Raw genomic sequence first — 25,372 nt, forward strand, 5'->3', positions numbered from 1 at the left:
CACATATGAAAATCGCACATATGGTTTTAATCACACTTGCTCAGATGTCTCCAATGATTTTCTTACTCCAGAGCCGCTGTCGTTTGGAGACCTGTTTGTTTTAGCAGGTGGCACGTGTGTCCACGGTATCTGCCTACTCGGCCCTCACGCAGGGGGAGCTCCCGGTCCATCCACAGCTACTGAGCCCTCAATGCCCCACCCCATCCCAGCCAATCTGACTGGGGATCCTGAACACCCCTCCCCACAGGACCTGGGTCGCACCTCCAGTTCCCCATTGCCCCCCCTCACCAAGTCAGCTGCAGAGCTAGGAGTCCGTCTACACATCCTGCCTGGATGTTCTGCCAGATGCTCCTCCAGCCTCACTCCCTTGCCTAGCCCAGCCCCCCAGGGTCTTGCTCTAGGACTAGATCTTCCATGTGAGGCTGGAGTCCTTAGAGGACCACCTTCCATGTGCGTGACTCCTTCATTCCGCATCAGCCCCTACTACTGGCTACTCTGATACCAATCATTTCTTTTTCTTTCTTTTTTTTTATGTTTAGTTTTGAGAGGGAGAGGGAGAGAGAGACACAGAGGGTGAGTGGGGGAGGTGCGAGAGAGAGCAGGAGACCCAGAATCTGAAGCAGGCTCAGCACAGCACCCAGCGCGGGGCTTCAACTCACGAACCGTGAGATCATGACCCGAGCCGAAGTGAGACGCTTAACTGACTGAGCCATCCAGGCGCCCCCCGTCCTTTTATTTTTTTTTAATGTTTATTTATTTTTGAGAGAGAGAGAGAGAGAGAGAGCGCGCGCGCGCACGCACGAGTGGGGGTGGGGCAGAGAGAGAAGGAGACACAGAATCCGAAGCAGACTCCAGGCTCTGAGCTGTCAGCACAGAGTTTGATGTGGGGCTCGAACCCACAAACTGTGAGATCATGACCTGAGCCGAAGTTGGATGCTTAACTGACTGAGCCATCTAGGCGCCCCCCCTTTTATTTTTTTTTAATGTTTATTTATTTTTGAGAAAGAGAGATTGAGCACAAGTGGGTAAGGGGCAGAGAGAGGAGACACAGAATCGGAAGCAGGCTCCAGGCTCTGAGCTGTCAGCACGGAGCCCGACGCAAGGCTCTAACTCACAGACTGTGAGATTGTGACCTGAGCTGAAGTCAGATGCTTAACCAACTGAGCCACCCAGGAGCCCCTGTTGGAGCACCTTTAAACCCCCGTGAGATGAGGGGAACCCCTCCCCAGCTGGTGGTGGGGCCTTGCTTGCACACCACACTCACTGTCACCACTGAATACTGAAGAATACAAGTTGGGTTCTCAGCAACCCTCCCCGACCACAGACTCCAGGGCTGCGTGCCCAGCAGACTGCAGCAGTCACAGACATCCCCCACCGCTCAGCCGGGGCTCCTCCAAGAGCCAGCATTTCACCCCCGTGCAAGGCCCCCAAGAGCCAGCATTTATACTGAGAGCTTTTACCATGGTGAAAGCTTATTTAATACTTACACTGGGAGACACATATTATTATCTCTATTTCATATGTGAGATCAAACAGTACTTAGAGTTAATAATTAAAATGACTCTCAATCAGAATAGCTGGATCAATCGGATGTGATAATGGAAGCATGACTAGCACCTGGTTGCCTGGAGTACCTTATCTTGTGCAAATCCAAAAGGCAGAATCGTGGCTGCTGCAACAGCCCCTCCCTCCCCCCCCCCCCCCCCCGAGACAGATATTCTTAGCAACAGAGGCAGCGGGTCTCACCTGAAATAGCCCATCAGAGATCTTCACTCATTACTGACGGGAAAGGGCAGAACATGTACAGATGGACACTGAAGCAGAATCTGTAAAGAACCAGGAGGCAGCAAAACCCTATAGCACAGGGGATGACTGCAGGGCTAAGGGACCGCCTTTTTCATATATAGAAACATCATCTAGGCCTATTTCTCTATAGGAGAAGGCCGACTCAGAGGGTGTATTGCATGGGAAGGCTCATATTGATTACCAGCCAGTTTGTTCACTTCCTAGAGCAGTCAGGTGCCAAGCACAATGCCGCCTACAGAGGTGACATCCAGATGGTCAACACTTCTGGTGCCCAAGGTGGGACAATGGGTTCCTTTTGTCAGTGACTCAAAGGACAATACAATCCCTGGCCTTGTAGTGTGTACTCAGAGGAGAGGGAGGGCAGGGTGGAGGAAGGGAGAGTTACCAGGGAGAGCGGCAGGAAGCCACCTGAACCAATCTCGAGGGACACCACAGCAGCCTCAGGGCTAGAGTACTTGTGACGGCAGATGTGAGAATTTTTCTGAGGCCAAACTATAAGCAGAATCCACAGCCCCTATGCTCCAGTGCCCACGACTTCTCTGTAACAGTATGGATCTGACAATCAGACTGGGAGGCAATGGGTATCCAGCACATAGGAGATAAACTCGAGAAGGATGAGTATAGGGTTTGAAAGGGTCAAAAAGAAAATACCTCTGCAAAACCCACCATTCATATGTCAGTATTTTACATATGTACCCCAAGGAAACAGAGACAACCAGAAATAGCGCCCAATATACTTTTGTGATCCTGAACATTCAGGGGAAAAATGATATAAATAGCAGATAGTGGTTATTATGTTTAAAAACTTTAACCCGTGGCATGTACATGCATCTTGTTTTGGATGTGTGAACTAATCAGAATTCTGAACACTAAATAGTCCAGGTGGACATGTGACCTAAGTTAGACCAATCAGAGTCCTTCCCTGGGAGTTTTCAAACCAGGGAGGAGGGAGAGGTCCCCTTTTCCCCTTGGGCCATAAACTTTAAGATTATAAACTAGTGCAGCCTACAGCCATGTGCTCCCACTATATAAACAAGCTGATCTGGGCAAATGCAGCCAGCATGCTGAGAAGTAGAGTCTGGACATATCTTCCTTCTTCAGCACAATCATCAACCCAGGCCACTCTACCCCTGCCCTTCCCAGTGGTAAATTTCCTAGCTCACATCATCAGTTTGAGAGTTTACTTTATGATTGTGAGATTAGGTAAGATTTGAGGTCGACACAGAATACACTGTGGGTTCCACTGGGGTTCACATGTGCAAGACGCGATCTCCACATCTGAGAAACGCTCAAAGGAAACCAACATAAACTGATGTTACATGAAAACATGTATAATGCACACCCATTAATAATAGGGTTGTTCCCTCATGTTTCAGTGATGGGTGGAAATTAATGGTGCTTCACAGCCTCCAAGGATGTTCCATGAAAGAACTGACTTGCCTTGAGTTTTCAAGAAGAAACTGACATGAATTCGCCTCTGGGAAAAGGGATAGGAATTCATGGAGTTGGAATGTCCTGTGCCACTGAACGTAGGTGTGAGTTTTGCTCCCACACCCAGCACCCCTCCCAAGCTAGGGGAAACCATTAACAAATGGGTCATTCAACTCTGCTCATGTAGGCAACAGCACCATCTTCAGTTCCTGGAGGATGTTTCCAAAGCCTATTATATTTTGTGGAAAGACAGACGACCTGATTCAGAGGTGTTGTCTGAGACATTCCCTTACTAAGGCCAGGTGGACTTTACCAGCTACAACTGATTACCTGGGAGAGCAACTCTCATGTCTTCTTTGTAGGTCAAAGAAAGGGAAATCTGCATCATCCCCAAAATATATTCAGATCTTCCCAAATTTACTCCTTATGTAGTCCTTAGGTGGACATGGCCCAGCAAGAGCTTCAGAGTCCCCGCTGTCAGTCTCTGTGGCCCTATGCGGCTTCCTTCATGCACTGCAATCATTTTATTTACCTCAGTGAGGGGCCCCAGCTCTAACACCTGGCTGTTGAAGCACTCATTAAAGTGATCTATGTCTTTGTTTGCTTCAGGACTTATTCATTGTCTAACTCATTGTCAACACTCCAATGCCCAGAAGGATTGGGGCCAATGCCTGAACAGGATAGAGGCCAGTGAATGGTTGGAGAAGGCACAGGGATTGTCAGTCTGGGTCCACAAACACCCTGGAAGTAAGACGTACAATAAGTGCACATGCATATTTCTAGACATAGTTCTTATTCATCCCGTTTGCAAAAAGATAGGCACTTCCTCAAATAATTCAGAACCACAGAGGCCTAAGACAGGACTTGCCACATGAGGGTTATGACCCTCGTTGGGTGAACCAGGCTTGCCATCCCTGTGTCTGGATTAGGACTGGTCCCTTCTTCAGCCCTCAGAAGCACCTCATTCTCAACCGTGAACTGCCTGGGGTCCCAACTGGAGAGAGGCTCCCAGAACACATGGTTCCCCACTCCTACCACCTGCAGGAGCAATCATTAAATGCTGTGAAACCAGGAGATAAGAGGATGCAGCCCTATTCTGCCTGGGCTCATTCCAGCAAAAGCTCAAAGACAGAGGGGAGGACACTGGGCCATGATGGACTCACATGCTTCAAAACACACCCACCTGGGCCTGGGGAAAATGAGAACCCAACTGGAGACTGGTGGTCACAGGAAACAGTCCCTCAGCTTCATCACTGCTTCTGTACAAAAAGCTCTTTTGAGAGTGTGAATGGAGGCTTTATGTGGTTAAGTTCTCATCCACAGGCTAATAAATATGTGAAATGGCCTCTCAGACCAGGTTCCTGCAGCCTGGACACTGAGGTCATTCAAGAAACAATTAGATGCCATCTGGAGAGAGCTGGGACTCAAAAGGAAATTGCCTCGAAGGGCCAAACAGCATGTTCTTGTTCCCAGGGTCTGACACATCCTTATCTTCACTGACATAACCGACGGATGGAGCTCGGCCAGCTAACCCACACTGGGAGCACAGAATGGGCAAATGTGGTGGCAATTAATAAAAGCTTAAGGACCAGAAGAATGTTCATTTTCAGCCTGCCTCAACTTAATGTATCCCCTGACTCACTTTCACATCCAAGCTGAGCATGTCTGCCATAACCCAGACCTTGGCCTCACCAAGCTTTAGGTTTTCACGGCTTTAAAATAAAGCAGTCAGAGCAGAACAGCGACTGCTTCTGGGCCAGCTCTTCACAGTATATAATGAGCGACACGATCATATGAAACAGAGTTGGTATTTGTTGAGGCTTCACGATCCATTCAATTGTAAAGAAAAGGCCCCATAACTGAAGACCCTTATTTCTAGGACAGATTCCCAACCTTATTTTTAAATAAAAATGTAATGTCTCTTCTGTATTAATGATCAGTATCTTTTAAAGAATATATGGATTTAGATAAACAGGAGATGATTATTTGTATTCTAAGTGTTTCTGCAGCTTTATAACAGCTCTTAAGTAGCAGGAGACCCTCTGGGATGGCAGAGTTCAAAATGCAGCGAGGAGGGGGGGGCATGGGGGCCCTTTAGGGGAATCCATGAGGCCAAAACTATTTTCATAACAATACTGAGACATTTTTTGCCTTTTTCGCTGGGTTGGCATTTCCACCAATGAGGTAAAAGCAAGGACGGGTCAAACTGCTGGGATTTTAACACAAAGCAAGGGAGACGTCCCAAACAGGATACCGACTCACCGCATTTCTTAGCTACCAGTTTCTTAAATTTATTTTTTTAGTATTAAAAAGGTTTTTTAAAATATTTCTTTAAAAAATAGGCAGTTTCACCTAAAAGTCCTTGATGAAGCAGTAAGAATTACTTGCTTTATCACAGCTGGACCCTGGAGCCTAGGTCTCTCTTTAATATTCTGTGTGATGAGGCAGGACACGGGCACACGGCCCTTCTCCCACACACCCAAGTCCAGTGGCTGCCTCTCGAGGGAAAGCAAGCGTGTGTGGAACCAGCTCCTTTTTCCTGGAACACCACTTTTACTTCAAAGAATGTCTGACAAACTGTGGCTATTCAGACGTGGCTAGTTATCTGGCAGGTATTTTCTAAAAAAGGAACAAAGTGAGCCTGTCACTTATAGGGGAAAAATTGATAGTATTTGTTGCCAGTGATGAAAACTGAGCTTTCGACTGAAAATTAGAATGCGGGGAAACTTGTATTCACGACCACGAGTTTGACAGCTTCCCAATAGTTTTAATAATTTTTTTCTTATAAGTGGGGATATAAATGAAAGTGAGTTTTTAATATTGTATAATGAAATATATTAACATTTTGAATATCTGCATAACTCAAGCAACCAGTATTTTTCAAACGCTCAATGCATGATGACACAAGATCACACACGGGTAAAAGACCCAACTTGTCACAGAGACTAATGGATTTTAAGGGAATACAGTATAAAGAAAAAAAAAGTTCATGAATATGGTTTCAGATTCCACATTATAATGAGCCTTTATGGAGCTACAACTTTTCAAGTTTTAGCATAACATCAAAGAAGAATAGCTCCAATTATCTGAAAACGCTATTAAAATAGTCCTGAGGGTTGTAAAATGGGTGAAGGGGGTGGCAAGGTACAAATATTCAATCATAAAATGAATAAGTCATGGGGAGAGACAATGTACAGCATGGTGACTATAGCTAATAACACTATTGCATATTTGAAAACAGCTAGGAGAACGAATCTTGGAAGTTTTCGTCGCAAGAAAAAAATTTTACAACCATGTATGTTGATGGATGTTAACCAGACACAGTGGTGTGCATTTTGCAACATATACAAATACTGAAGTTATTATGTTATATACCTGAGACTAATACACTGTTACATCAATTACACCTCAGTAAAAAGAAATACCCTTCCCATCTTGAACTATGTGTCTGTACAAGGCCAGATTTTCTTCAGACTTCAACCAAAACAACACAACAGACTGAAGGCTGAATAAGGTAGGAGAATCAAGCTGTATTCTATGACACTAAAGAGATTTGCAAAAATGTAAAACAGTGCCATTCCTCTCACAAAATTTTGTTTTGGAAAATGATTATTTTTCAGAAAAATAATTATTGTGATTTTAAATAAGTAAATATTTAAAAATTCCTGTATTTTACTTTCTAAGACAATAAACCACTAGTTAAAAAAGCTCACATAACAAAGGCTCCTTGGGGTCCCCAATAATTTTTTAAAAGTAGTTTTTAAACTTTTTTTTTTAAAGTTTATTTATTTCTTTTGAGAGAGAGAGAGAGAGAGAGACGGAGAGAGGCACGGAGAGAGAGAATCCTAAGCAGGCCCTGCCTGCCATCAGCTCAGAGCCCAACGCAGGGCTCGATCTCACAAACCACGAGATCATGACCTGAGCTGAAATCAAGAGTTGGACGCTCAACAGACTGAGTCACCCAGGTGCCCCTGGGGTCCTCAATAATTAATAAGAGTGAAAACAGGTCTTGAGCTCAAACAGTTTAAGAACTTGTGCTCTAATACACCTAAGCTCCTTGTTTTACATAATTTTGATTGATCCATAAGTTTTCAGCATATTTATGAAGTAGACTAATAGAAGGGTGTTTTTATTTTAATAAATAACTCTACCATAAAAACACTAACGCTTATAGAGAAGATTTGGAAACTGGGAGAAACGTGTAAAACAAAACAAACACTCCCTAGCTGCAGGAAGTGAATTTTGACCTATAACTCTCAACACTCAGTCATTCTACCCTTAGTTTTCTCTTAAGGAAGTCCGCACACAAATGTGCACCAAGCCCTCTGAGTTGCAGGCAACGCATCTCTCCTGCATCGTGCTTCACTCCTCTGCGCTCCCACGCACACCGATCAGGCAGGAAATGCTGAAGACCGCCTTCGTGTGAGACCACAATCGCCCTTCTTCAACACCTCTTCTGCTGTCACAGGCCCACACTCTCCTGTCTCACCTGGACAGTCACAATGGCCTCCCAACTCCTCTCCCTGTTCTTGCCCCCGCTCCTGCCATCTGCTAGCCACATTGAACCCAGTGTCATCCTGACTTGGCTCCCCACCTCACTTAGCAAAAGTTACCTACGGGGCCCCAGGCAATCTGCCCCCTCCCTCTTATCACTCTCTTACATCAGCTTCTACCTTTCTCTCGCTCAAGTTCACTCCCTTCCAGCCTCTCTGGCCTCAAGGCTGTTCCCGGGTGGAAGAGGTGAACTCCTGCTTCATGACCTTGCCCTTGCTACAGCCTCTTCCCTTTAGACATCATGCTTGACTGGCCCTTCCACTCAGGTCACCCTCTGGGTGAGCCTCTCCCTGGCCACCCTATTTAAAATGTGGCACCCCCTCACCCCAATATTTCATAGTTCTTTTCTCTGATAAATCTTTTCGCTTAGCGCTCATCACTGCCTCACGTGCTTGCTAGGGTGTCTTCCCCATCTCCCAGTCCTCCTCCCCAGAGTACAAGCTCCACAGAGGCAGGGACATTGTTTTGTTTCGCTGCCATATCCTCAGCCCCTAGAACACTGACCAGAAGGCAGGTCTTCAATATATATTTATTAAATGACTATGACATATGTAACAAATAGGGCTATATTTTTAAATAACCACAAGACTGTTTTTAACAGCATTAAAAAGAACCCAAACGTCAGTGGGGAATTGGCCAATATAATCGTATTTCATACAATGGGATACTGGATAGACATTCAAAAGAAGGAGGTAGACCCATGTATTTAACATGCAATGATGTTCAATAAAAAAATCAAGTTGCAAAGCAATATGTAGTTATATGTTATTTTTGGCAGTCAATCAATCAACCAATCAATATAATTGTTCCCCAACTCAGCCTTCTTACTTCCTTAATCTCAGAATTTCCCAGGAACACTTGAGCTTCCTCACTCTCTTCCCACTCAAGAAATATGTGAGTACCTATCCTTCTCGTAGACTCCCTGCTACTCTCTCTCCTACTCCACTCAGCCTGGGCACACATTGCCCCACAGGCATGGGGTCCTTCCTCAACAATCTCTAATAGGCTGATACCTGTTTTCTGCCTCACCTAATACCAGCTTTCTTCTGGCCATTTTTTTCAGCTGTCAAATAGCAATTCAAATATCATTAAAAAATTTTTTTTTAATATCTATTTTTGAGAGAGAGACAGAGAGAGAGAAAGAGACAGAGCATGAGTGGGGAGGGACAGAGAGAGAGGGAGACACAGAATCTGAAGCAGGCTGCAGGCTCCGAACTGTCAGCACAGAGCCTGACGCAGGGCTGGAACTTGCAAACTGTGAGATCATGGCCTGAGTGGAAGTCAGACAATTAACCGACTGAGCCAGGCAGGTTCCCCCAAATATCATTTTTTCCAAGGATACTTCTTGGTTGCCACAGGTAAAACTTCAGATCACGACCAACTGCCCCTCCCCACTCAAAATCTACATGCAGTGTTACAGCATCTTAAGAGATTTTTGTCCAAGAATGTAAGACAATTTACTCTATTAATAAAATGCCTTTACAATTTTAATCTGTTTAATATAAACCCAAAGAAAACCACCTGCCTCTTTATTTACTTTCAACACAGCCTTTAGTTCTGAAGTTAAAATGTTAATAGTTTAATATCAAAAGCTCCCAGAATATTTAGACAATGAACTGTAGCCAAACGCTGCACTGTTGTGACATATTATTTCCACTAGAGGGCGGAATTGAACAACGATTGCAACGCTTAAAAAAAAAAAAAAAAAAAAGCATGGCTCTCATTTGGGAGTTGATAACAAGATCTGCTGAGGAACTGATAGGTCTGAGCCACAGAGGTTGCCAGAACTACACTTTAAAAAAAAAAAAGTATATATACCTCTGCCTAAATGTGTGACTATTTAAGGTGACAACAGCGACCCCACAATTTTTATCCTATACCAGGTTGGCGAGAGAATGAAGACAGGATAGGAATCTTCTTGCTTTCATTAAATAAAATCACTGGAGAAATTTCTGGAAAAGTTTTAGAGATGCTGAGTGTTACTTGCTTCTTGGAAAACTTTAAGATCTTTAGAACACCCTCATTCCTTCTTCCTTCCATTTAAATGCCCTTTGCATCTGGTTTTATGTGGTCATCAGTCAGTCACTAAGTATTAAGAAAAGGTCCATGCCCTCAGAACTCACCTTCTAGTGAGGCTTTTGGGGTTGTTTTGATTTTTTTTTTTTAACATTTATTCATTTTTGAGACAGAGAGAGACAGAGCATGAATGGGGGAAGGTCAGAGAGAGAGGGAGACACAGAATCCGAAACAGGCTCCAGGCTCTGAGCTGTCAGCACAGAGCCTGACGTGGGGCTTAAACTCACGGACCGCGAGATCATGACCTGAGCCGAAGTCGGACGCCCAACCAACTGAGCCACCCAGGCACCCCCTGATTTTTTAAATAAACAAATAGAACTTGGGACAAGTGATGATCCCCAGAGTAATGACATAGTGACGTGGGGAGGCAGCTTTCAGCAGTGGGGTCAGGGAAGGCCTCTCTGAGGCAATGAAATCTGAGTCACACCACACAGGAGATGACCGTGATAGTAACTAAATTAGTATTTGCTGAGTGCTATCTGCATGTCAGGCACTGTGCTGATAACTTTACATGTAGCAACTAATTTAATTCCTATGTGCTCCCATTTACTGTCAAGGAAACCCATCTCCAGAGAATTTCAGAAATTTGCCCCAAGTCACACAACTAAGCTAGGGGTTTGGATCTATGTTGGCTTCCTACTGCTGTAACAAAACACCACAGATTTGGTGGCTTTAAAATAGAAATTTATTCTCTCACAGTTCTGGAGGCTAAGAGTCCAAAACTAAGCTGTTGGCAAAAGTCACATTCTCTCTGAAAGCTCCAGACGAAGACCCTTCCCTGCCTCTTCTTAGATTGTGATGGCTATATTCCTTGGTGTTGTTGGCTTATCCACACATCAACTCCAATTTCTGCTGCCATGGTCACATGGCATTCGTTCTCCCTGTGTGTCAGTGCCTTTGTGCACAAATTCCTCTCTTCTTATAAGAACACTGGTCTTTGGATTAGGGTGCACCCTAATCCAGTATGATCTCATCCCAGTGTGATCATACCTGCAAAGACCTTCTTTCCAAACAAGGCCACATTTACAGGTACTGGGGGTTCGTACTTCAATATATGTTTTGGGGCAACACAGTTCAACCCACTTTAAACCACTCAACTGTAAAAGAAGCATTCATGCCAAAGAAAAGGCAAAGACCGGGGACCAGTAGGAAAAGCCAGGATGGAGGAATATCCCACTAAGGCAGATGGCAGAATGAGGTCAGAGGTAGACAGGCCACATGAGGAGGGTTCTGAAGTCCGATTATAAAACGGAGCCTAGTCAGATGCCATAGTTTCGATTCTCGCTTGCATGCTAGTTTTCCAGTCTCTTTGCCACCTCTCTACCTGCCATTGCTTGGGATCCCAGAGGAGTCCTCTTACTTTCAGTCAAGGATGAAGGCTGTGGCATGAAATACAAAGGTGAACCTAGCTGTACTAGGCCAGACAAGGTTCCTTTGAGCACCTTTAGAGGGCAGCTCCAGGGTTTGACCTTGATTCAAACCATCAAGTTCAGGAGGCCCAGGGAGAATTTGCTTTTGACTTGGGACACTGAGAAAACGCATCTCAGTCTGCATTGGGGGGAGCAATCTGGCCTGAGGAAATTATCTAGACAAGCCCCAGGCAAGAACCGTCAGGATTGCAGCACCTGTGCTGTCCCCACACACCTGTTCAGCCAACAAAACTGAAGGCCTTAGATGTGATGGGCCCAGCGGGAGACGCTGCTCAGAGCAGACAGGTCTACCCCACAAGATGCCAAGTTGCATCCAAATCGTGCAGGATTGCCACTGTAGCATCTCTGTGAATGTGCAAGGTCTCACAACTTGCACAAGGACTCGTTGCTATGTCACCAGGCGAGATAACAGTGATGTCCATGATGCAAGGCTGAAAGCCTACTATGCATTTTTATTGAAAGCCTACCATGCATTATTGAGAGGCAAACCAGGAACAGTGAATATACATACAGTCTAGAGCAGGAGTCAGCAAATCTTTTCTGTAAAGGGCCCGACAGTAAATATATCAGGCTTTGCTGCCCATTCTGTCATATCTACTCAACTCCATGGTTATGGTGAGAAAGCAGCAACATGTAAATGAATGGGTGAGGCTGTGTTTCAATAAAGCTTTATGCATGTTGAAACCTGAATTTTATAATTTTCACATTCCTCTTTTGATTTAAAAAAACAAAAAACAAAAAACATTTCAAGTGTGAAATCCGTTTTTAGCTTACAGGACAGACAATAACAGGCTGCAGGCCAGATTTGGTCTCTGGCTATAGTTTGCTGATCCTACCAATCTAATGATATCCCCACATGCTCATCAGTTAACTTAATGTCATTGTGGTAACAAGGTCTCCAACTGGAAACTTCCTGTCCTCCCCTAAAATATTCACTGGCTTCTGGGCAAGATGCCAGACACTCGTGTGACCTCTGGAACCTCCTCTGGCTTCCTCTTCCTCACCTCCTCCAGTTAAGTCCGCCAGGAACTGTCAACTCACCTAATAAAATGACTCTTAATTCTCTCTTGGAAAGGCCTCCAGGCCCTGCCCTGACTTTCCCCGCCCACTGCCACTATCTAAGGTTAGGCTCTTGGAAACACTTTGCTCCCACCTCTCACTCCACTGAGCAATTACCAACACGTGATACATGCTCACAACTATCTGTTGAATGAGCCAATGCAGTAAAATATCCATAAGCTCAGCACTTTCACCATGTGATCAGCAGTCTGAGGTAGCCCATCTCCAAATCAAACATTTTCCCTACTGGGGTGACAGCACTTAAGGGCTAAAATATGGTAAGGTTTTAGTTTGCCTTTTTAAAGTCACATTCACTGAGGTTTAATTTACACAGAGTAAGAATCACCCCTTTTAAAAAGTATCATTCTGTGAGCTTTGAAACAACCATAATCAAGGTGTTTCTATCATTTTAAAAGTTCTTTTGTTCCCTTTTGCAGTCAACCTCTCATCTGTTTTCTGTCACTAGTAAGTTTTTATACTGACAGTCCATTCTTTTTTAGGCTGTCGCGCCATTGTATGGTATCCTGCAGTTTCGCCATTCACCAGTTAAAGGGCATTTGAACTGTTTCCAGTTTTTGTCAATTATAAATCATGTCGCTATGAACATTCACATATAGATTTTAAATGAGCATACAATTTCATGACAAGATTTTGCTTTTTACAAATGACTGCATTTTCAAAGACCTGCGGGAAAAGATTCCTTTGAAAGAGGGACTGTCCTCGACCCCTATTCTTCAGTCTTCCCACCCTGCCTCTGTAATTGGTTTTTAAACGGTAGTAACGTTAAACCTCCCAAGAAGATTTGCAGAGAATGTTTTTGGGGTGGAGTGGGAGAGGGTGGATGGGAGCTCTCACTCACTCCTCTGAATGTGAGCCCCAGGGCTGTTTCACATTCACCGTGGGCAGCGTTTGATCTTCTGGTCCCACAGGGCACGGTGCTGGCTCTGCGGATGTGCACACTCAGGCAAAAACCTGCAGAGCCAGCCAATTGGGCCGTTATTTGGTTCATATAACTTGCTAAAATCTCACGGAATGTACAGCGTACCATTGTTTTCGTAAGTCCCTTTCATGACTTTGTTAGCTGGCTAATTCAGAGCAGACTAGCCTGTTTTCCCCGCTGGAAGAAAAGACGTCCCTCAAAGGCAGCTATTTAACCGTGACCATGGCTGCAGCCATCTTGAGCACAAAGCGAACGCAGCCTCGCTGGCCCCTCTCCCACGAGGTCCCAACGCTGGCCCGCGCGCTTATTCTTGGCGCTGGAATTCGCATAATTACTCCTCTTTTAATCTGCTGGGTGACCTAATGTAGCCCGGGCCGGCTGCAGGAAGCGGCCTTGCTGAGATCTGAGCCTTGGGCAGCCTGTCTTATCTGTAGGGCCCTCTCACAAGGAGCATTTCAGAGAATTAACCCCACAGAGGACTGATTGCCAAGGATCCCCGGACTCGGGAGCTGCTCATGAGCGCTGGGTGGTGGGAACGGGGAACGGGGGGTGGGGAGGGGGGGGGAACCAGCCGTCGGAGGACTCCGATCCCCACTCAGGATAACAGCTCCAGCCCTCTCCTTTCTCCTAGCCTGCGAAGGAGCTCAGAAACCGCAAATCATTTCAGAAAAGCTCGCAAGTGGTTCCAGCAAGAATCCACCCAGGCTGACTACAAAAGAAAGGATATTTGTTCACTAGGAGGCTAGCCCGGGACAAAAGGCTGCATTCCGTCCTGACACTTGCTAACTGCGGTCGCCTGGAGAGCAGGCCTTTGTCCACAGGCGGGCATTGTGCTGTTTATAGCCTCGCCACGAAAATGGGCTTGCCTACATCTTGGCTAATTTGAAAAACAGTCATCCCGATTTTCTTTTCTGTTTCCTGGCTTTGTTTTCCGATTTATCTTTCTTAAGGGCATTTTAAAATGAAAAATCTATAATTAACATTTCTCTTATAAGAAAACTCACCCAGCTCTGCCCAATCATCACCTCCCCTAAAAAATGTGTTTTTAAACCATTCCCAGCAAAGAGATGTTTTATTAAAATGACTGTAAGGCTTGTGTGTGAAGAAGCATCTACAAAGAATCTTCAGTCTAAAAGGAAGATAGATCTATAAAGGGGGAGAAGATAGGAAATAAATTTGTAAAATTTAGTGTATGGTGGGGGGCAACTCTTGACGCTTGAAGAAGTAGCCCCAAGAAAAAGAAAAGAAAAAAATAGTGAAAATGAAAGTAAGTTTCACAGGTTCAAGAAGGGGTTACAAAAGTGAAAGCATAATGGATGGTAAGAACAGCTGCAGGAGTGTTGAGGTACAATCTTTTGAAGTAATGTGATGGGTGGGCAGTTATTAGCTCTCACATCCTTGGTCTTAATGTCTGAGACACATCATCTTCCAATCAATATGGCACTTTTATGGTCAAGAGTGATAGATGAAGAATCCCTTACCGCTTGGTATAAAAAAACTTTCCCCTCCAGCCTATCACAGGTAAAGATGATCCTTAAAATGTTCAAAGGACATTCACCCATTCCCTGATTTTCTAGCTGTGAGAAGACAGAAGCCATAGAGAGAAGGTGCAAAGTCCAAAGTCACACAGAGGTAGACCATTCTCCCCTCTCTGTGGGTTCTTAGGGGTTGTGTAATCTGGAGTCCACCATGCGAATGTTATTCTGGGAAGGTTAACACACTGAGCTATTATCATTTATTAACATTTTAAAGACTTTTTTAATGTTTATTTATTTTGAAAGAGAGAAAGAGAGAGTAGGGGAGGGGCAGAGAGAGAGGGAGACGTAGAATCTGAAGCAGGCTCCAGGCTCTGAGCTGCCAGCACAGAGCCCAACGCATGGCTCGAACTCACGAACTGCAAGAGCAGGAGATCATGACCTGAGCTGAAGTTGGATGCTTAACTGACCGAACAAAACAGGCACCCTCATTCATTCACATTTTAGTACATTTTATCAAATGTTCTAGTAGTTACCAGACACAGGTCTAAGAAAGTAGACACGAAATAAATACATTGTAATGGGGGTAAAAATATGACAAAAATCGAATGGGGCAGTGAGCAAGTAAAGAAGCCCAGAATATAAACTCTTCTTCACAATTTTGCCTAGGGCTATTTCCTCCAAAAGCTATTTCCTGTTTAAAAAAAAAAAAGTTTTTATCTCCAGTAAGGTATGCTAGGTACGCAGAGGAAAATTCCAGAGCTGTGCACAACTCATGAAAGTCACTAACAACTAAAGAGCAGGAGAAAGGTGGAGGCACTGTGGAGGTTTCTGCTTTCCAACCTGGAAGAAGTGATTTCTTTTGGGTACAGTGAAAAAGACAATATTATGTGGTTACTGAAAAGGACCTCATGATTGCACAAAACAGTTAAAACCAGACTTTTAAGATGAGTTTAAGCATGAGCTACTGTGGGGAAAAAATGTGGGGAGAAGGGAAGGCTCAGAAAATAAGGAAAAAGTTGAGAAAGGGAAAACTGGGGTGCCTGGGTGGCTCAGATGGTTAAGCCTCTGACTTAGGTCATGATCTCATGGCTGGTGAGTTCAAGCCCCTCATCTGGCTCTGTGCTAACAGCTGGGAGCCCGGAGCCTGCCTCAGATTCTGTCTGCTTCTCTTTCTGCCCCTCCACCGTTTGTGTGCGCGCGCTCTCTCTCTCTCTCTCTTAAATATAAATAAACATTAAAAAGTTTTTTTAAAAGAAAAGAAAGAACAAAACTCCTCTCTAACGGTCAGAATTAAAGAGACAGAAACAGTAGAGAGCAAGATTCCAAAAATCCCCTGGCTACTTTGGAGCTGCTCTAATTTTCTTAGCACATCCAAACATGGTATTCAGCTGGTGGGTCTAGGTGCAGTTGGGAGGCCCCAGCAGGAAGTGAAAGAACCGCCAACAGCCCTGGGGCTTCTCAGCCATGCATGGTTCCCTCCATTCTGGGCACAGAGGAGCTACTTGTAGCCTAGCAACCGCGGACTGGTCCCCTTTCACGCCGTATTAATTCGCTTCGATACAAACTGCACAGAGTGTTAGGAGGACACAGAGTACAAACTGGACAGAAGTGAATTTTGGATTCATTCTCTACCCAGCTCTCTCTGCCACAATACTGCAGCCCCAGCACCACCCAATCCCCCAGTGCCTTGGCTCCCCCAGGCACAAGGAGAGGGAGCCAGTCCCAGATCTCATACCTGGGCACTGGGAAAACCCAGTGAGGATGGTTAGAAAGCCTCCCATGGGAAAGAGAAGGCATTTGAAGACAGAGACCTGGGCCTGTGGTTCTCCACAGAATGAGAAGAGCTGTCTATTGGCCACGTCTGGCTGCTTCCACCACTGAGAGAACTCTCAGAGATCAGCCCACCCCCATTATGTGGCCCATAAAAATGTGCTCCCTTGAATCTTGTTTTTTGGGCTGATAAGTCTCCAGAAGGGGACTCTACACAAGGCAATGACTTTTACATAGAATTTCTACTTTTCTACGTGCCTAAGAGGTATTAAGTATACCAGGGGATTAGGGAGAAGTAACAGCTCTGAGTCAGGAGGGGCCAAACTGCATCCCAGTTCATCTACAACTATCTTACCTCCCTTGATTATTTTCAGTCACCCTCCAAAGTCACTAGGCTCCAGCAGGCACCATTTACAAGGCCTTCATCACATGGACTGGTCAGCCAGGCTTGAGAGGGCAACCAAGTCTGAGAAATGCTAGGATGAGCCTGCACTGGCCCAAGAAGTGTGACACATGGGTCAATTTAGACCTGGAGGTCAAAGGCCTCCATGAACATGCTTTTGGAGCTTCTGTACCCAAAGAAACAAATGGAAATATCCCACATTTGCCCAACAAATCCCCAAACTGCCCCTCCAAACCAAGGGCAAAGTGAGAAATAAAAAAATAAATAAATAAATGTGAGGCATCCAGGAGAAGCACAGGGACATCATTTATAAAGCCCCGATCAGATTCAGACAAGGTTGGGAGCAAAGAGTGACCTTTGGAACACCTCAACAGGTCCTTGGAAAAAAGTACCCTTGAGCCACTAAGAGCGGTCCCATCACGTCTCACTGCTGGGGAAGGCAAGGAGAGCCTAGCAAGCAGAAGCCACCAAGAACCCGCATATCTCTTCTTACCCAACTTAGAATGGCCGATATTCATGAACGTGATGTGACAGCTTAAATAATATCATTCCAGATCATTCCAGAATCTATGTTTAACTTAGAATTCATCACTGGATTATCTTAAAGGCTTGGACATTGTCAAAGAAAAACCAAGTTACTGGAGTAAGGGAAGGGTCTGTGCTTGCTAATAAGCCCAGCCTGAGTGAGCCTACAGTGGGAGACACCCATTTCTGAAACATGACATGGTGGCTTTTAAAAGGCAGCTGTGATTTACACACTGCCTAATTCCAGGGCACATTTTTTACATCATGGTCAAGTCAAATCATAGTCCTGTGAATAGCACCCCCCTATTGTTTTGCAGCATACAACCTGCATAAAAACAAAGGTGGACGTGTTCAGGAGGGACACAGGCATCATTTATAAAGCTCTTTTGTACTCTGACACAGCAGCCATACTGGTTTAGGACTGTACATTTGTTGCAGTGAAACTACAGTTCAGACGTAGCCTGGGTATGAGAGAGGAAAAAATAATACCCACCTCCCTTCCAACAAACTTTATTATGACTACCTCAAGTGACTAAGTGATTCTAATAGAGCTTTCTCTTCTCTCTTCCATCCTCTGGTCTAAAGAGAGAAGAAATGCCAAAAATGGGGCAGGCACAGGCACACAAAACAGCAATAGGCCTAAATACCCCCAAACTGTGATGCTGCCCTTACAATAATGAGGTTGGAATGTGGCTCCCAGGAGGCAAGCACCTTAAAACTTAACATAACGCCATTTCTCCTAAAACTTAAGGATATATGTTGTCATCAATCCAAGAAACTGTGACAAATCAAAGTTCTCTCTTCTACCATAGCAGGTACCAGATTTCAGTTCTCAAAAAGAAAATAAAGCAAACATATATACACAAACACACCTAAGAAGATGGTGTGGGGAAGGGAGAAGGAAAAAGCATCTTTTCTTTCTGCTCAGAAGGATACCACTGTTTCCAGGTGTTGCCTATTTAGAAGCATTGAATGTCAGCCCCACTGAAAAGCAGCGTATTCCCACAGCTCACAGTCCTAGATTAGCCACCACATAGGAGAGGGGCTGTTGGAAAGGAAAGCCGACCCAGAAAAGCTCAGGGAGGCTTCAGTCCTCCACCGAAGATAAACACAGGCTCACAATTCGTTATCTACCATCCCCAAATCCAAAACACTCTGAAAACTGAAAAATTTCAAGTCAGTCATTTGGTGGCAAATCAAACCTGACCTCATCTGGTGGCAAAACGTGAGCTGCACTACATAAGATCATTGGTAGTCTGTTTATCTCACTTTGTGTGAATACTCTTACGTTTCACTGATGAAATAATGAGCTTGAGTACGGAGTACTGACCCTAGGCCCCTCTGAGGATGTTTTTATATATAGGTACCCGATTACCTTCCTAAAAAAATTCTGAATTTAAAAACCCATCTGGCCCCGAGGGTTTCAGATAAGAGGAAAAAGACTGTAGACCTATAATAGGATGACGTAAGACCTCTACAAAAGTTACTGAAGGCCTGAGAGAGTCAGATTACCCCCTGGTTGTTCCAACGTGAGAAGCTTCCTACACAGGCCAGACTGCGGCATTATTTGGCAACACTGTGTTAAAAAAGGGAAATCGATTACGCAGTGTCCTAATTACACGTTAAATCCTGGTTTCCTACCTTCACATATTCCAGGGTTGGGTCCAGAAGATGCTGATCCCTGAAAAGAGAAAATGGTAAGTATGAGAACTGAGAACAATGCATTCTTGCACTGAGTAAAACGTATCCAACATTAATTCCCCCTATTCATTCAGATTATTAAGATAGGCCCACCTCCCCAGCAATACTCCCAGCAGACAGATAAGGAAGTTAGAACAAATACAGATTCCTTTCATGGTATGTGTTGGGGGTAGGGGTAGATGGTAGGACACCACCATAATTTCTCTTTAGAAGCTCCAAGTGCTTTATCACATTCAGGCTCCAAATGTTAGACTTCCATGTAGTGAGTCTACTTTCACTCGAGCATAAAAATTAGCCTAGAAATCTGAAGGAAAGAACACGGAGGATAGAGGTGGGTGTAAAGCAGGACTGGATGCCCAAATGAGGGGTACTCTGGATCAGACAGCTGTATCATGCTCACTTTGACAGAAGAAAATGGAGACTGAGGTGGGCCCAGTGGCTATCCAAGGTCACCTAGCACCAAGGGGAGAGGATGGAGTCTGTATACCCAGCTTTCTAGACCACATTTGCCTTTTTTTTATTGCTGCCTCCATTACCCACCCACCCCTGGTGTCAAGCAGAGAAATCCATCCCATTTTCTTTGGCACCCAAGTATTCTTCTCTCCCTATCTAATGTCTGCTCGTGTCTGTCATAATATGACGCTGGAATTGACCAGAGAGTGAAAAGTAAACAACAGCAGGTGGCCCTAAGGAGGCTGACTTCTTACAGAAAGAAGAGAATCTGACTAGGCCAAAGGAGAGGAGGGGGAGACGTGAGAGTGGTCGTTTTCAGTGCTTGCAGAGTTATAATGAGGTGGCCCCTCAACAGAAGGTGTGAAAAGACAGCTGCCTTCAGAGTCTTAAACTTCAGAAACTCAACACATCCTCACAGAGACAGCATCATTTTGAAAGGACAGAATGGCTGTGAAGCCTGTAAGAGTAGTCTTCTCAAGGGAGTGGGCCTTAGTGTGAGGGTGAGGGTCTCTCAGAAGCCCTACTGATAAGCAGCTTCCTCCACAAGGGTTGGCTCAACCCCCAAACCCGTGGGCTGTGACACTTCCCTGGCAGTGGAGAGACCTCGAAAGATGGCAGCACTTCTTCCCAGGACAAGAGAGAAGGTCACTGCCGGAGCACAAGGACTCCCAACCCCACAGCTCAGGGATACCACTCCCAAAGCCATGCTTGGCCTGGTTTGACCGTCCATTCGGGACTACGCCCAGGGCACCTGCACAGAGGCAGCGTGGCGTCTGAGATGCCCCTTTCCACGTCAGTGGATTAGGTTCTGGAATGAGTTCCTTTGCAGGGCCAAAAGATCTGAGAACAGCATAAGCTCTCTGTCCCTGGGTGCATTCCCATTAAAGAGGGCTATAAACCTCGAAGCCTTAAAACTCTTTGCCTTCAAGTTCATTTATCCGGCATCCAGAGTCCATCCGCTGTGCCAGGTCGTCACTTCTCCTGCCACATGCTCTGGACACCATCTCAGTGTCACCAGGCTTTGCATCCACAGAACCATCTGGCTAGGGACTCAAAATTTTGTCCACAGCACTTGGGCTGTGCTCCCTTTTAAGTTCTTGAACCCCTGTTTTTCTACTGAACTAACATTTCAGGCATATAGCCATCTAGTCTTAGGTTAATCATCTTGCCCAGAGGTCTGGCTTTGTGAGGGCAGAAAGATGTTAGAACTACTGAAATGCTGTTCTCTTCAAATTTTATTTTTTTTTAATTTTTTTTTTTAACGTTTATTTATTTTTTGAGACAGAGAGAGACAGAGCATGAACGGGGGAGGGTCAGAGAGAGGGAGACACAGAATCTGAAACAGGCTCCAGGCTCCGAGCTGTCAGCACAGAGCCCGATGCAGGGCTTGAACTCACGGACCGCAAGATCATGACCTGAGCCGAAGTTGGCCGCTTAACCTACTGAGCCACCCAGGCGCCCCTCAAATTTTATTTTTAAGTACACTTAAAAATGTGTGTTATGGGGGCACCTGGGTGACCGAGTCCGTTGAGTGTTTGACTCCTGCTCAGGTCATGATCTCGCGATTTGCCCACTCCTGTATGGTGGGCAAATGGGACTGAGGCTCAAGGTGAGAGAGAAAGGGGGGCGTGTGATGGCTCAGTCAGTTAAGCGTCCGACTTTGGCTCCGGTCAAGATCTCACAGTTCTTGAGTTCGAGCCCCACATCAGGCTCTGTGCTGACAGCTTAGAGCCTGCAGCCTGCTCCGGATTCTGTGTCTTCCTCTCTCTCTGACCCTCCCCCACTTGTGCTTTGTCTCTCAAACATAAATAAACACAGAAAAAAAATTTTTTAGTGTATGTTACATACATTTATACATACATGTCTTCATCCATGGATAAATAGTATAGGTATGGGCAGTTGAAGTCAATGGTTCCCATATGTTTTTGGTCTCAGGATCTCTTCACACTCCAAATTATTGAGGACCCCAAAGAGCTTTTGTTTATGTGGGTTATATGTACTGATTACTGATATTAGAAATTAAACAGAAATTTTCAAAATATTAATATTAAAAAAATAAACTTATATAAACAATTTTATTACAAAGAGACATGTTTTCATAACAAAAATTTAGTGAGACGAATGACACTGTCTCACATTTTTGCAAATCATTTTCATGTCTGGCTTATAGGGCAGCTGAATCTCATATCTACTTGTCTATTCAGTATGTTGTGATAGGTCTTGGTTTAGAAAAAAGTCCATCCTCACATAGACACATAACTGGAGAAGGGAGTGGTATTTCATTTCCTGATACTTATGGCTATTCTTGATACCATACCAAAACTCAACAAGTGGTAATTTCTAAACGATCAGTTGTAACGCGGTATCTTAAACCATGTCTGGTACTCTTTTGCATCTATCTTGCACCTTGATTGGGCCTTTTATCCATGTGTGATTCTGTAACCACTGTTCTGGAAAATACTGGTTCACTGAGTTATGCAGTTATTCTAAGTTTTGACACATTTCATTAGAATATAAAAAAAGAATCACATTTGTTAATATCATCACTGATCTCATCAGAACTTATAAAGCCTTGGGAAATATCAAGCTCATGGAGGAGGATATAAGTTTTCCAAACTTCTAACTTTCACTTGAAAGTTTGAATTTTTTCACTGGCAGCTTACACTGTCAAATATTTTCCTTGAGCTTCATTTCATTCATTTTGGAGAATGTATTTGCCAAATACCGAGACCATATAGTCATGGTTTGCCATTTTAACTCTCCTTTTTTAGTGCTCAAATATCATCCTTTTCGTAAATTCTTTTTAGCATTTTGTCCAGTATCTGCTCTTCTCACCAGATTTAGCTGTAAAATCCTTTTCCTTTCACCTCTGAAAGTTGAAAAGTTCCTCTCTTCCTTTCTCTAGACACATATCTGAAAACTCTCTGAGCTGGTTCCCTCAGAAGAGATCCTTCCAACTGTCTCAGGCAGAAGTGGGGTGACCAACGGGCCAGGCCAGGCACTGTGCCCGGGTGGCTCCTGAGGCCATGCTGATCGGCAGGACCCGCACTCAGAGACAAGACTGCCTAGGGGCATAGCAGCCTGTGCGCTCCCATCCAGGGAGCCTGGGGTGCTCTCCAAAATGCCCCCCACCTTAGATGAACCTCGTTCTTCTTTGATCCTTTACTGTACACTTCTCTGGGCACAAGAGAAGAAACTGGAGGCTCTGGTGAGGGATAAAACTCAAGGCCCCTCTTGACCCTGCCCCCAACTGAACTCTGCTAAGGGAGCCTTGTTCATTCTGCTTCAAGAGCAGAGGGGAATCCAAATGTCCTCAGATTCTAGTTCTGGGCTCCCGGGGGTGCCCTCGAGAATCCTCATGTTCTCTGTCTCCTTTTTAGAGAGGCAAGGAGGGGACACAAGGAGATATAATGAAACCAAGTAGGTGTGTTACAAATCCAAAGGCTTTAAAAATCATTGCCTTGAACTAAATTAAAATGATGTTTATAAGCAGAAGTGCTGTCTCCTTTCTCAGCCAGTCACATCATCCCGGCTAACCAAAGATAGGAGCTAGAAAACATAGCAGTTGGCCCTGTAGCCCCAGCCTCTAATTTGAAATAGAATATCCAATTATTCATACAAGTCTGTGCAGCAAACACTCCTTAAGCCACAGATTTATATTCTCTGACAGAGATCACTAGAAAACAAACAGAGGGACTTGGCAATATAAATGAAAAGTTTTTTTTTTTGTTTTATTTTGCTTTTGCACATTATGAATCCCACCCATGTGAATCCATGATGTCGTGTGCATCTCTTCTTACACCTGGCGAGGCTGGCAGGCGCCCATGGGCCCTCTGTCAGGCATGCTGCCCCGCAGGGCACGGTCCACAGACCGCAGGAAAGCAGCAGAATGAAACTGGACTCTCTTGTTATTTTGTTCTCAAGTTTATTAAGTTTTAAATAACATCACTATGTTTACGCCAGTTAAATTATTCTCTCCAGCACCCTGTTTTCCTAAGTTCAGACTGAGGGATGTGTGGTCAGAAGCCACAGAAATGGGGTCTTTCCTATTTCAGTTTGTTTCTCATCAGTAACCAGGTTCAGAGTTCCTCCCTCTTAAGAGGACACTTGACCTACAGGTAAGCTATTTGGAGTTACTCAACTATCTTGAGTAAGTATATAAGCAAAATTTCACTACCACAGATCTTTTCTGAGTGCTTGGCATACAGATGAGAAACGAAGCACCCTACATCTGTCTTAAATTATAAAATGCTTTAAATGAATGAATGTTTTGACTTCTTTAAATATTACAGAATAAATTGATGGCTAACAGTGTTGCCAAACAAATGTCCTTTTGGAAATAACATAAAGAGGAATCATTTGTAATAAGACGATTCTTTCATGCAGTGGAGGGATGAGAGAAACTAGATCCAACTGTTCCTGACTGAGTAGAAAAAAGGCTCCACGCACACCAGTAATCTGCAGAGTTGGCTCCCCTCCTTGGTGCACACGGCATGGTATTTGCATTCTGGTTCATTCTATCATGTATTTATTTGTATACAGTTCCTCCTCTACTAGGAGACACTTCATTCCCAGTATCTCCATAGTTCTTGCATCCATCCTACCAACATTATCAAGCATCTACAATATGCTGTGCTGTAGGCCAGACAATGGAAACAGAAGAACCAAAGACAAAGGCCCTGCTCCCAGAGAGGCTGCAATCAAGTGGCAAGGACAGATGAACAGACCCAGCACAACTCAAGTTAAGTTTCAGTGGGAAGGAAATACCATGAAGGGGCCTTTCAGGCAACCTTTGAGCTAAGGTTTGAGGACCGGGTAGAGACTCATCGGGTAAAGAAGATGTGAGGTAGGTGGTGATGAGAAATGCCCAGGAAACAGCAGAAGCATGTGCAAACACATGGGGACACGGGACAATGTGGCATACCTGGGGAACCACAGCATTCAGGGGTAATTCCGCTCTGGTCCAGGCCACCATCATCTATCGCCTGGACCCCTGCAATGCCTTCCCGGCTCCACTGTCTCCACAGGAGCCAGCATGATCCTTACCAAAATCAAAATCCTCTAATAACTCCCATCCAATCACAAGAAAAACCCTAGAGTCCTTACCAGGTTCTCTGAGGCCCTCTTTGGCATGGTCCCCACCAGCTCCCCAACCTCACTCTGGTGCACAGAATTCTAAAGATATCTTCCAACAAGATTCCCCACCCCCACCCCGAAAGTCAACCAAACAGTAATCTCAGTACTGCTGTGAAGGGATTTTGCACATGTAAGCCCCAAGTCAGCTGACATTACGATCTGGCAACGATCCAAACGGACCAGACATGCAAAGCGAGGGGGCCTGGACATGAAGGACCCTGTTACCAGGGTGACATTACAACATGGCCTGTGACAAGGCCCATGGCACGAAACTCTGGGTGGCCACTACATGGGAGCCGTCCCCTGAAGACAGCCAGGAAGCAGAGATCTCAGTCCTACCATCCCAGGGACCGGAGTTCTGCCAACAACCCGAATGACTGTGGAAGCAGATTCTTCCCAGAGCCTCAGATGAGAACACAGCTGCTGACATCTTGGGTTTGAGACCTGTAAGCAAGAACCCAGCTGAGCTCTGTGGGACTTCTGTCCTACAGGAACTATGAGGCAATAAACAGGTATTAAGGCACCAAATTTGTGGCAATTTGTTACGCAGCAAAAGCATACTAATACATTCCACTCATTCCAGTCAGGTCATACTGACTTTTCTTTCTGG

At 44.9% G+C, this 25,372-nt stretch overlaps 1 protein-coding gene across 4 annotated transcripts in view; it reads right to left on the reverse strand.

The window, feature by feature from the left end:
• Positions 1–25,372, reverse strand: part of BCAR3 (BCAR3 adaptor protein, NSP family member) — a 136,101-nt gene that overhangs the window by 59,881 nt on the left and 50,848 nt on the right. For all 4 annotated transcript variants that reach the window (XM_053214464.1, XM_027058563.2, XM_027058566.2 and 1 more), the window contains exon 3: positions 19,114–19,153. In XM_053214464.1, the coding sequence (XP_053070439.1) occupies positions 19,114–19,153 (40 nt within the window). The remainder of the gene's footprint in view (positions 1–19,113; positions 19,154–25,372) is intronic.

This window comes from Acinonyx jubatus, chromosome C1 (assembly GCF_027475565.1).
Source record: "Acinonyx jubatus isolate Ajub_Pintada_27869175 chromosome C1, VMU_Ajub_asm_v1.0, whole genome shotgun sequence".
Lineage (NCBI taxonomy): Eukaryota > Metazoa > Chordata > Mammalia > Carnivora > Felidae > Acinonyx > Acinonyx jubatus.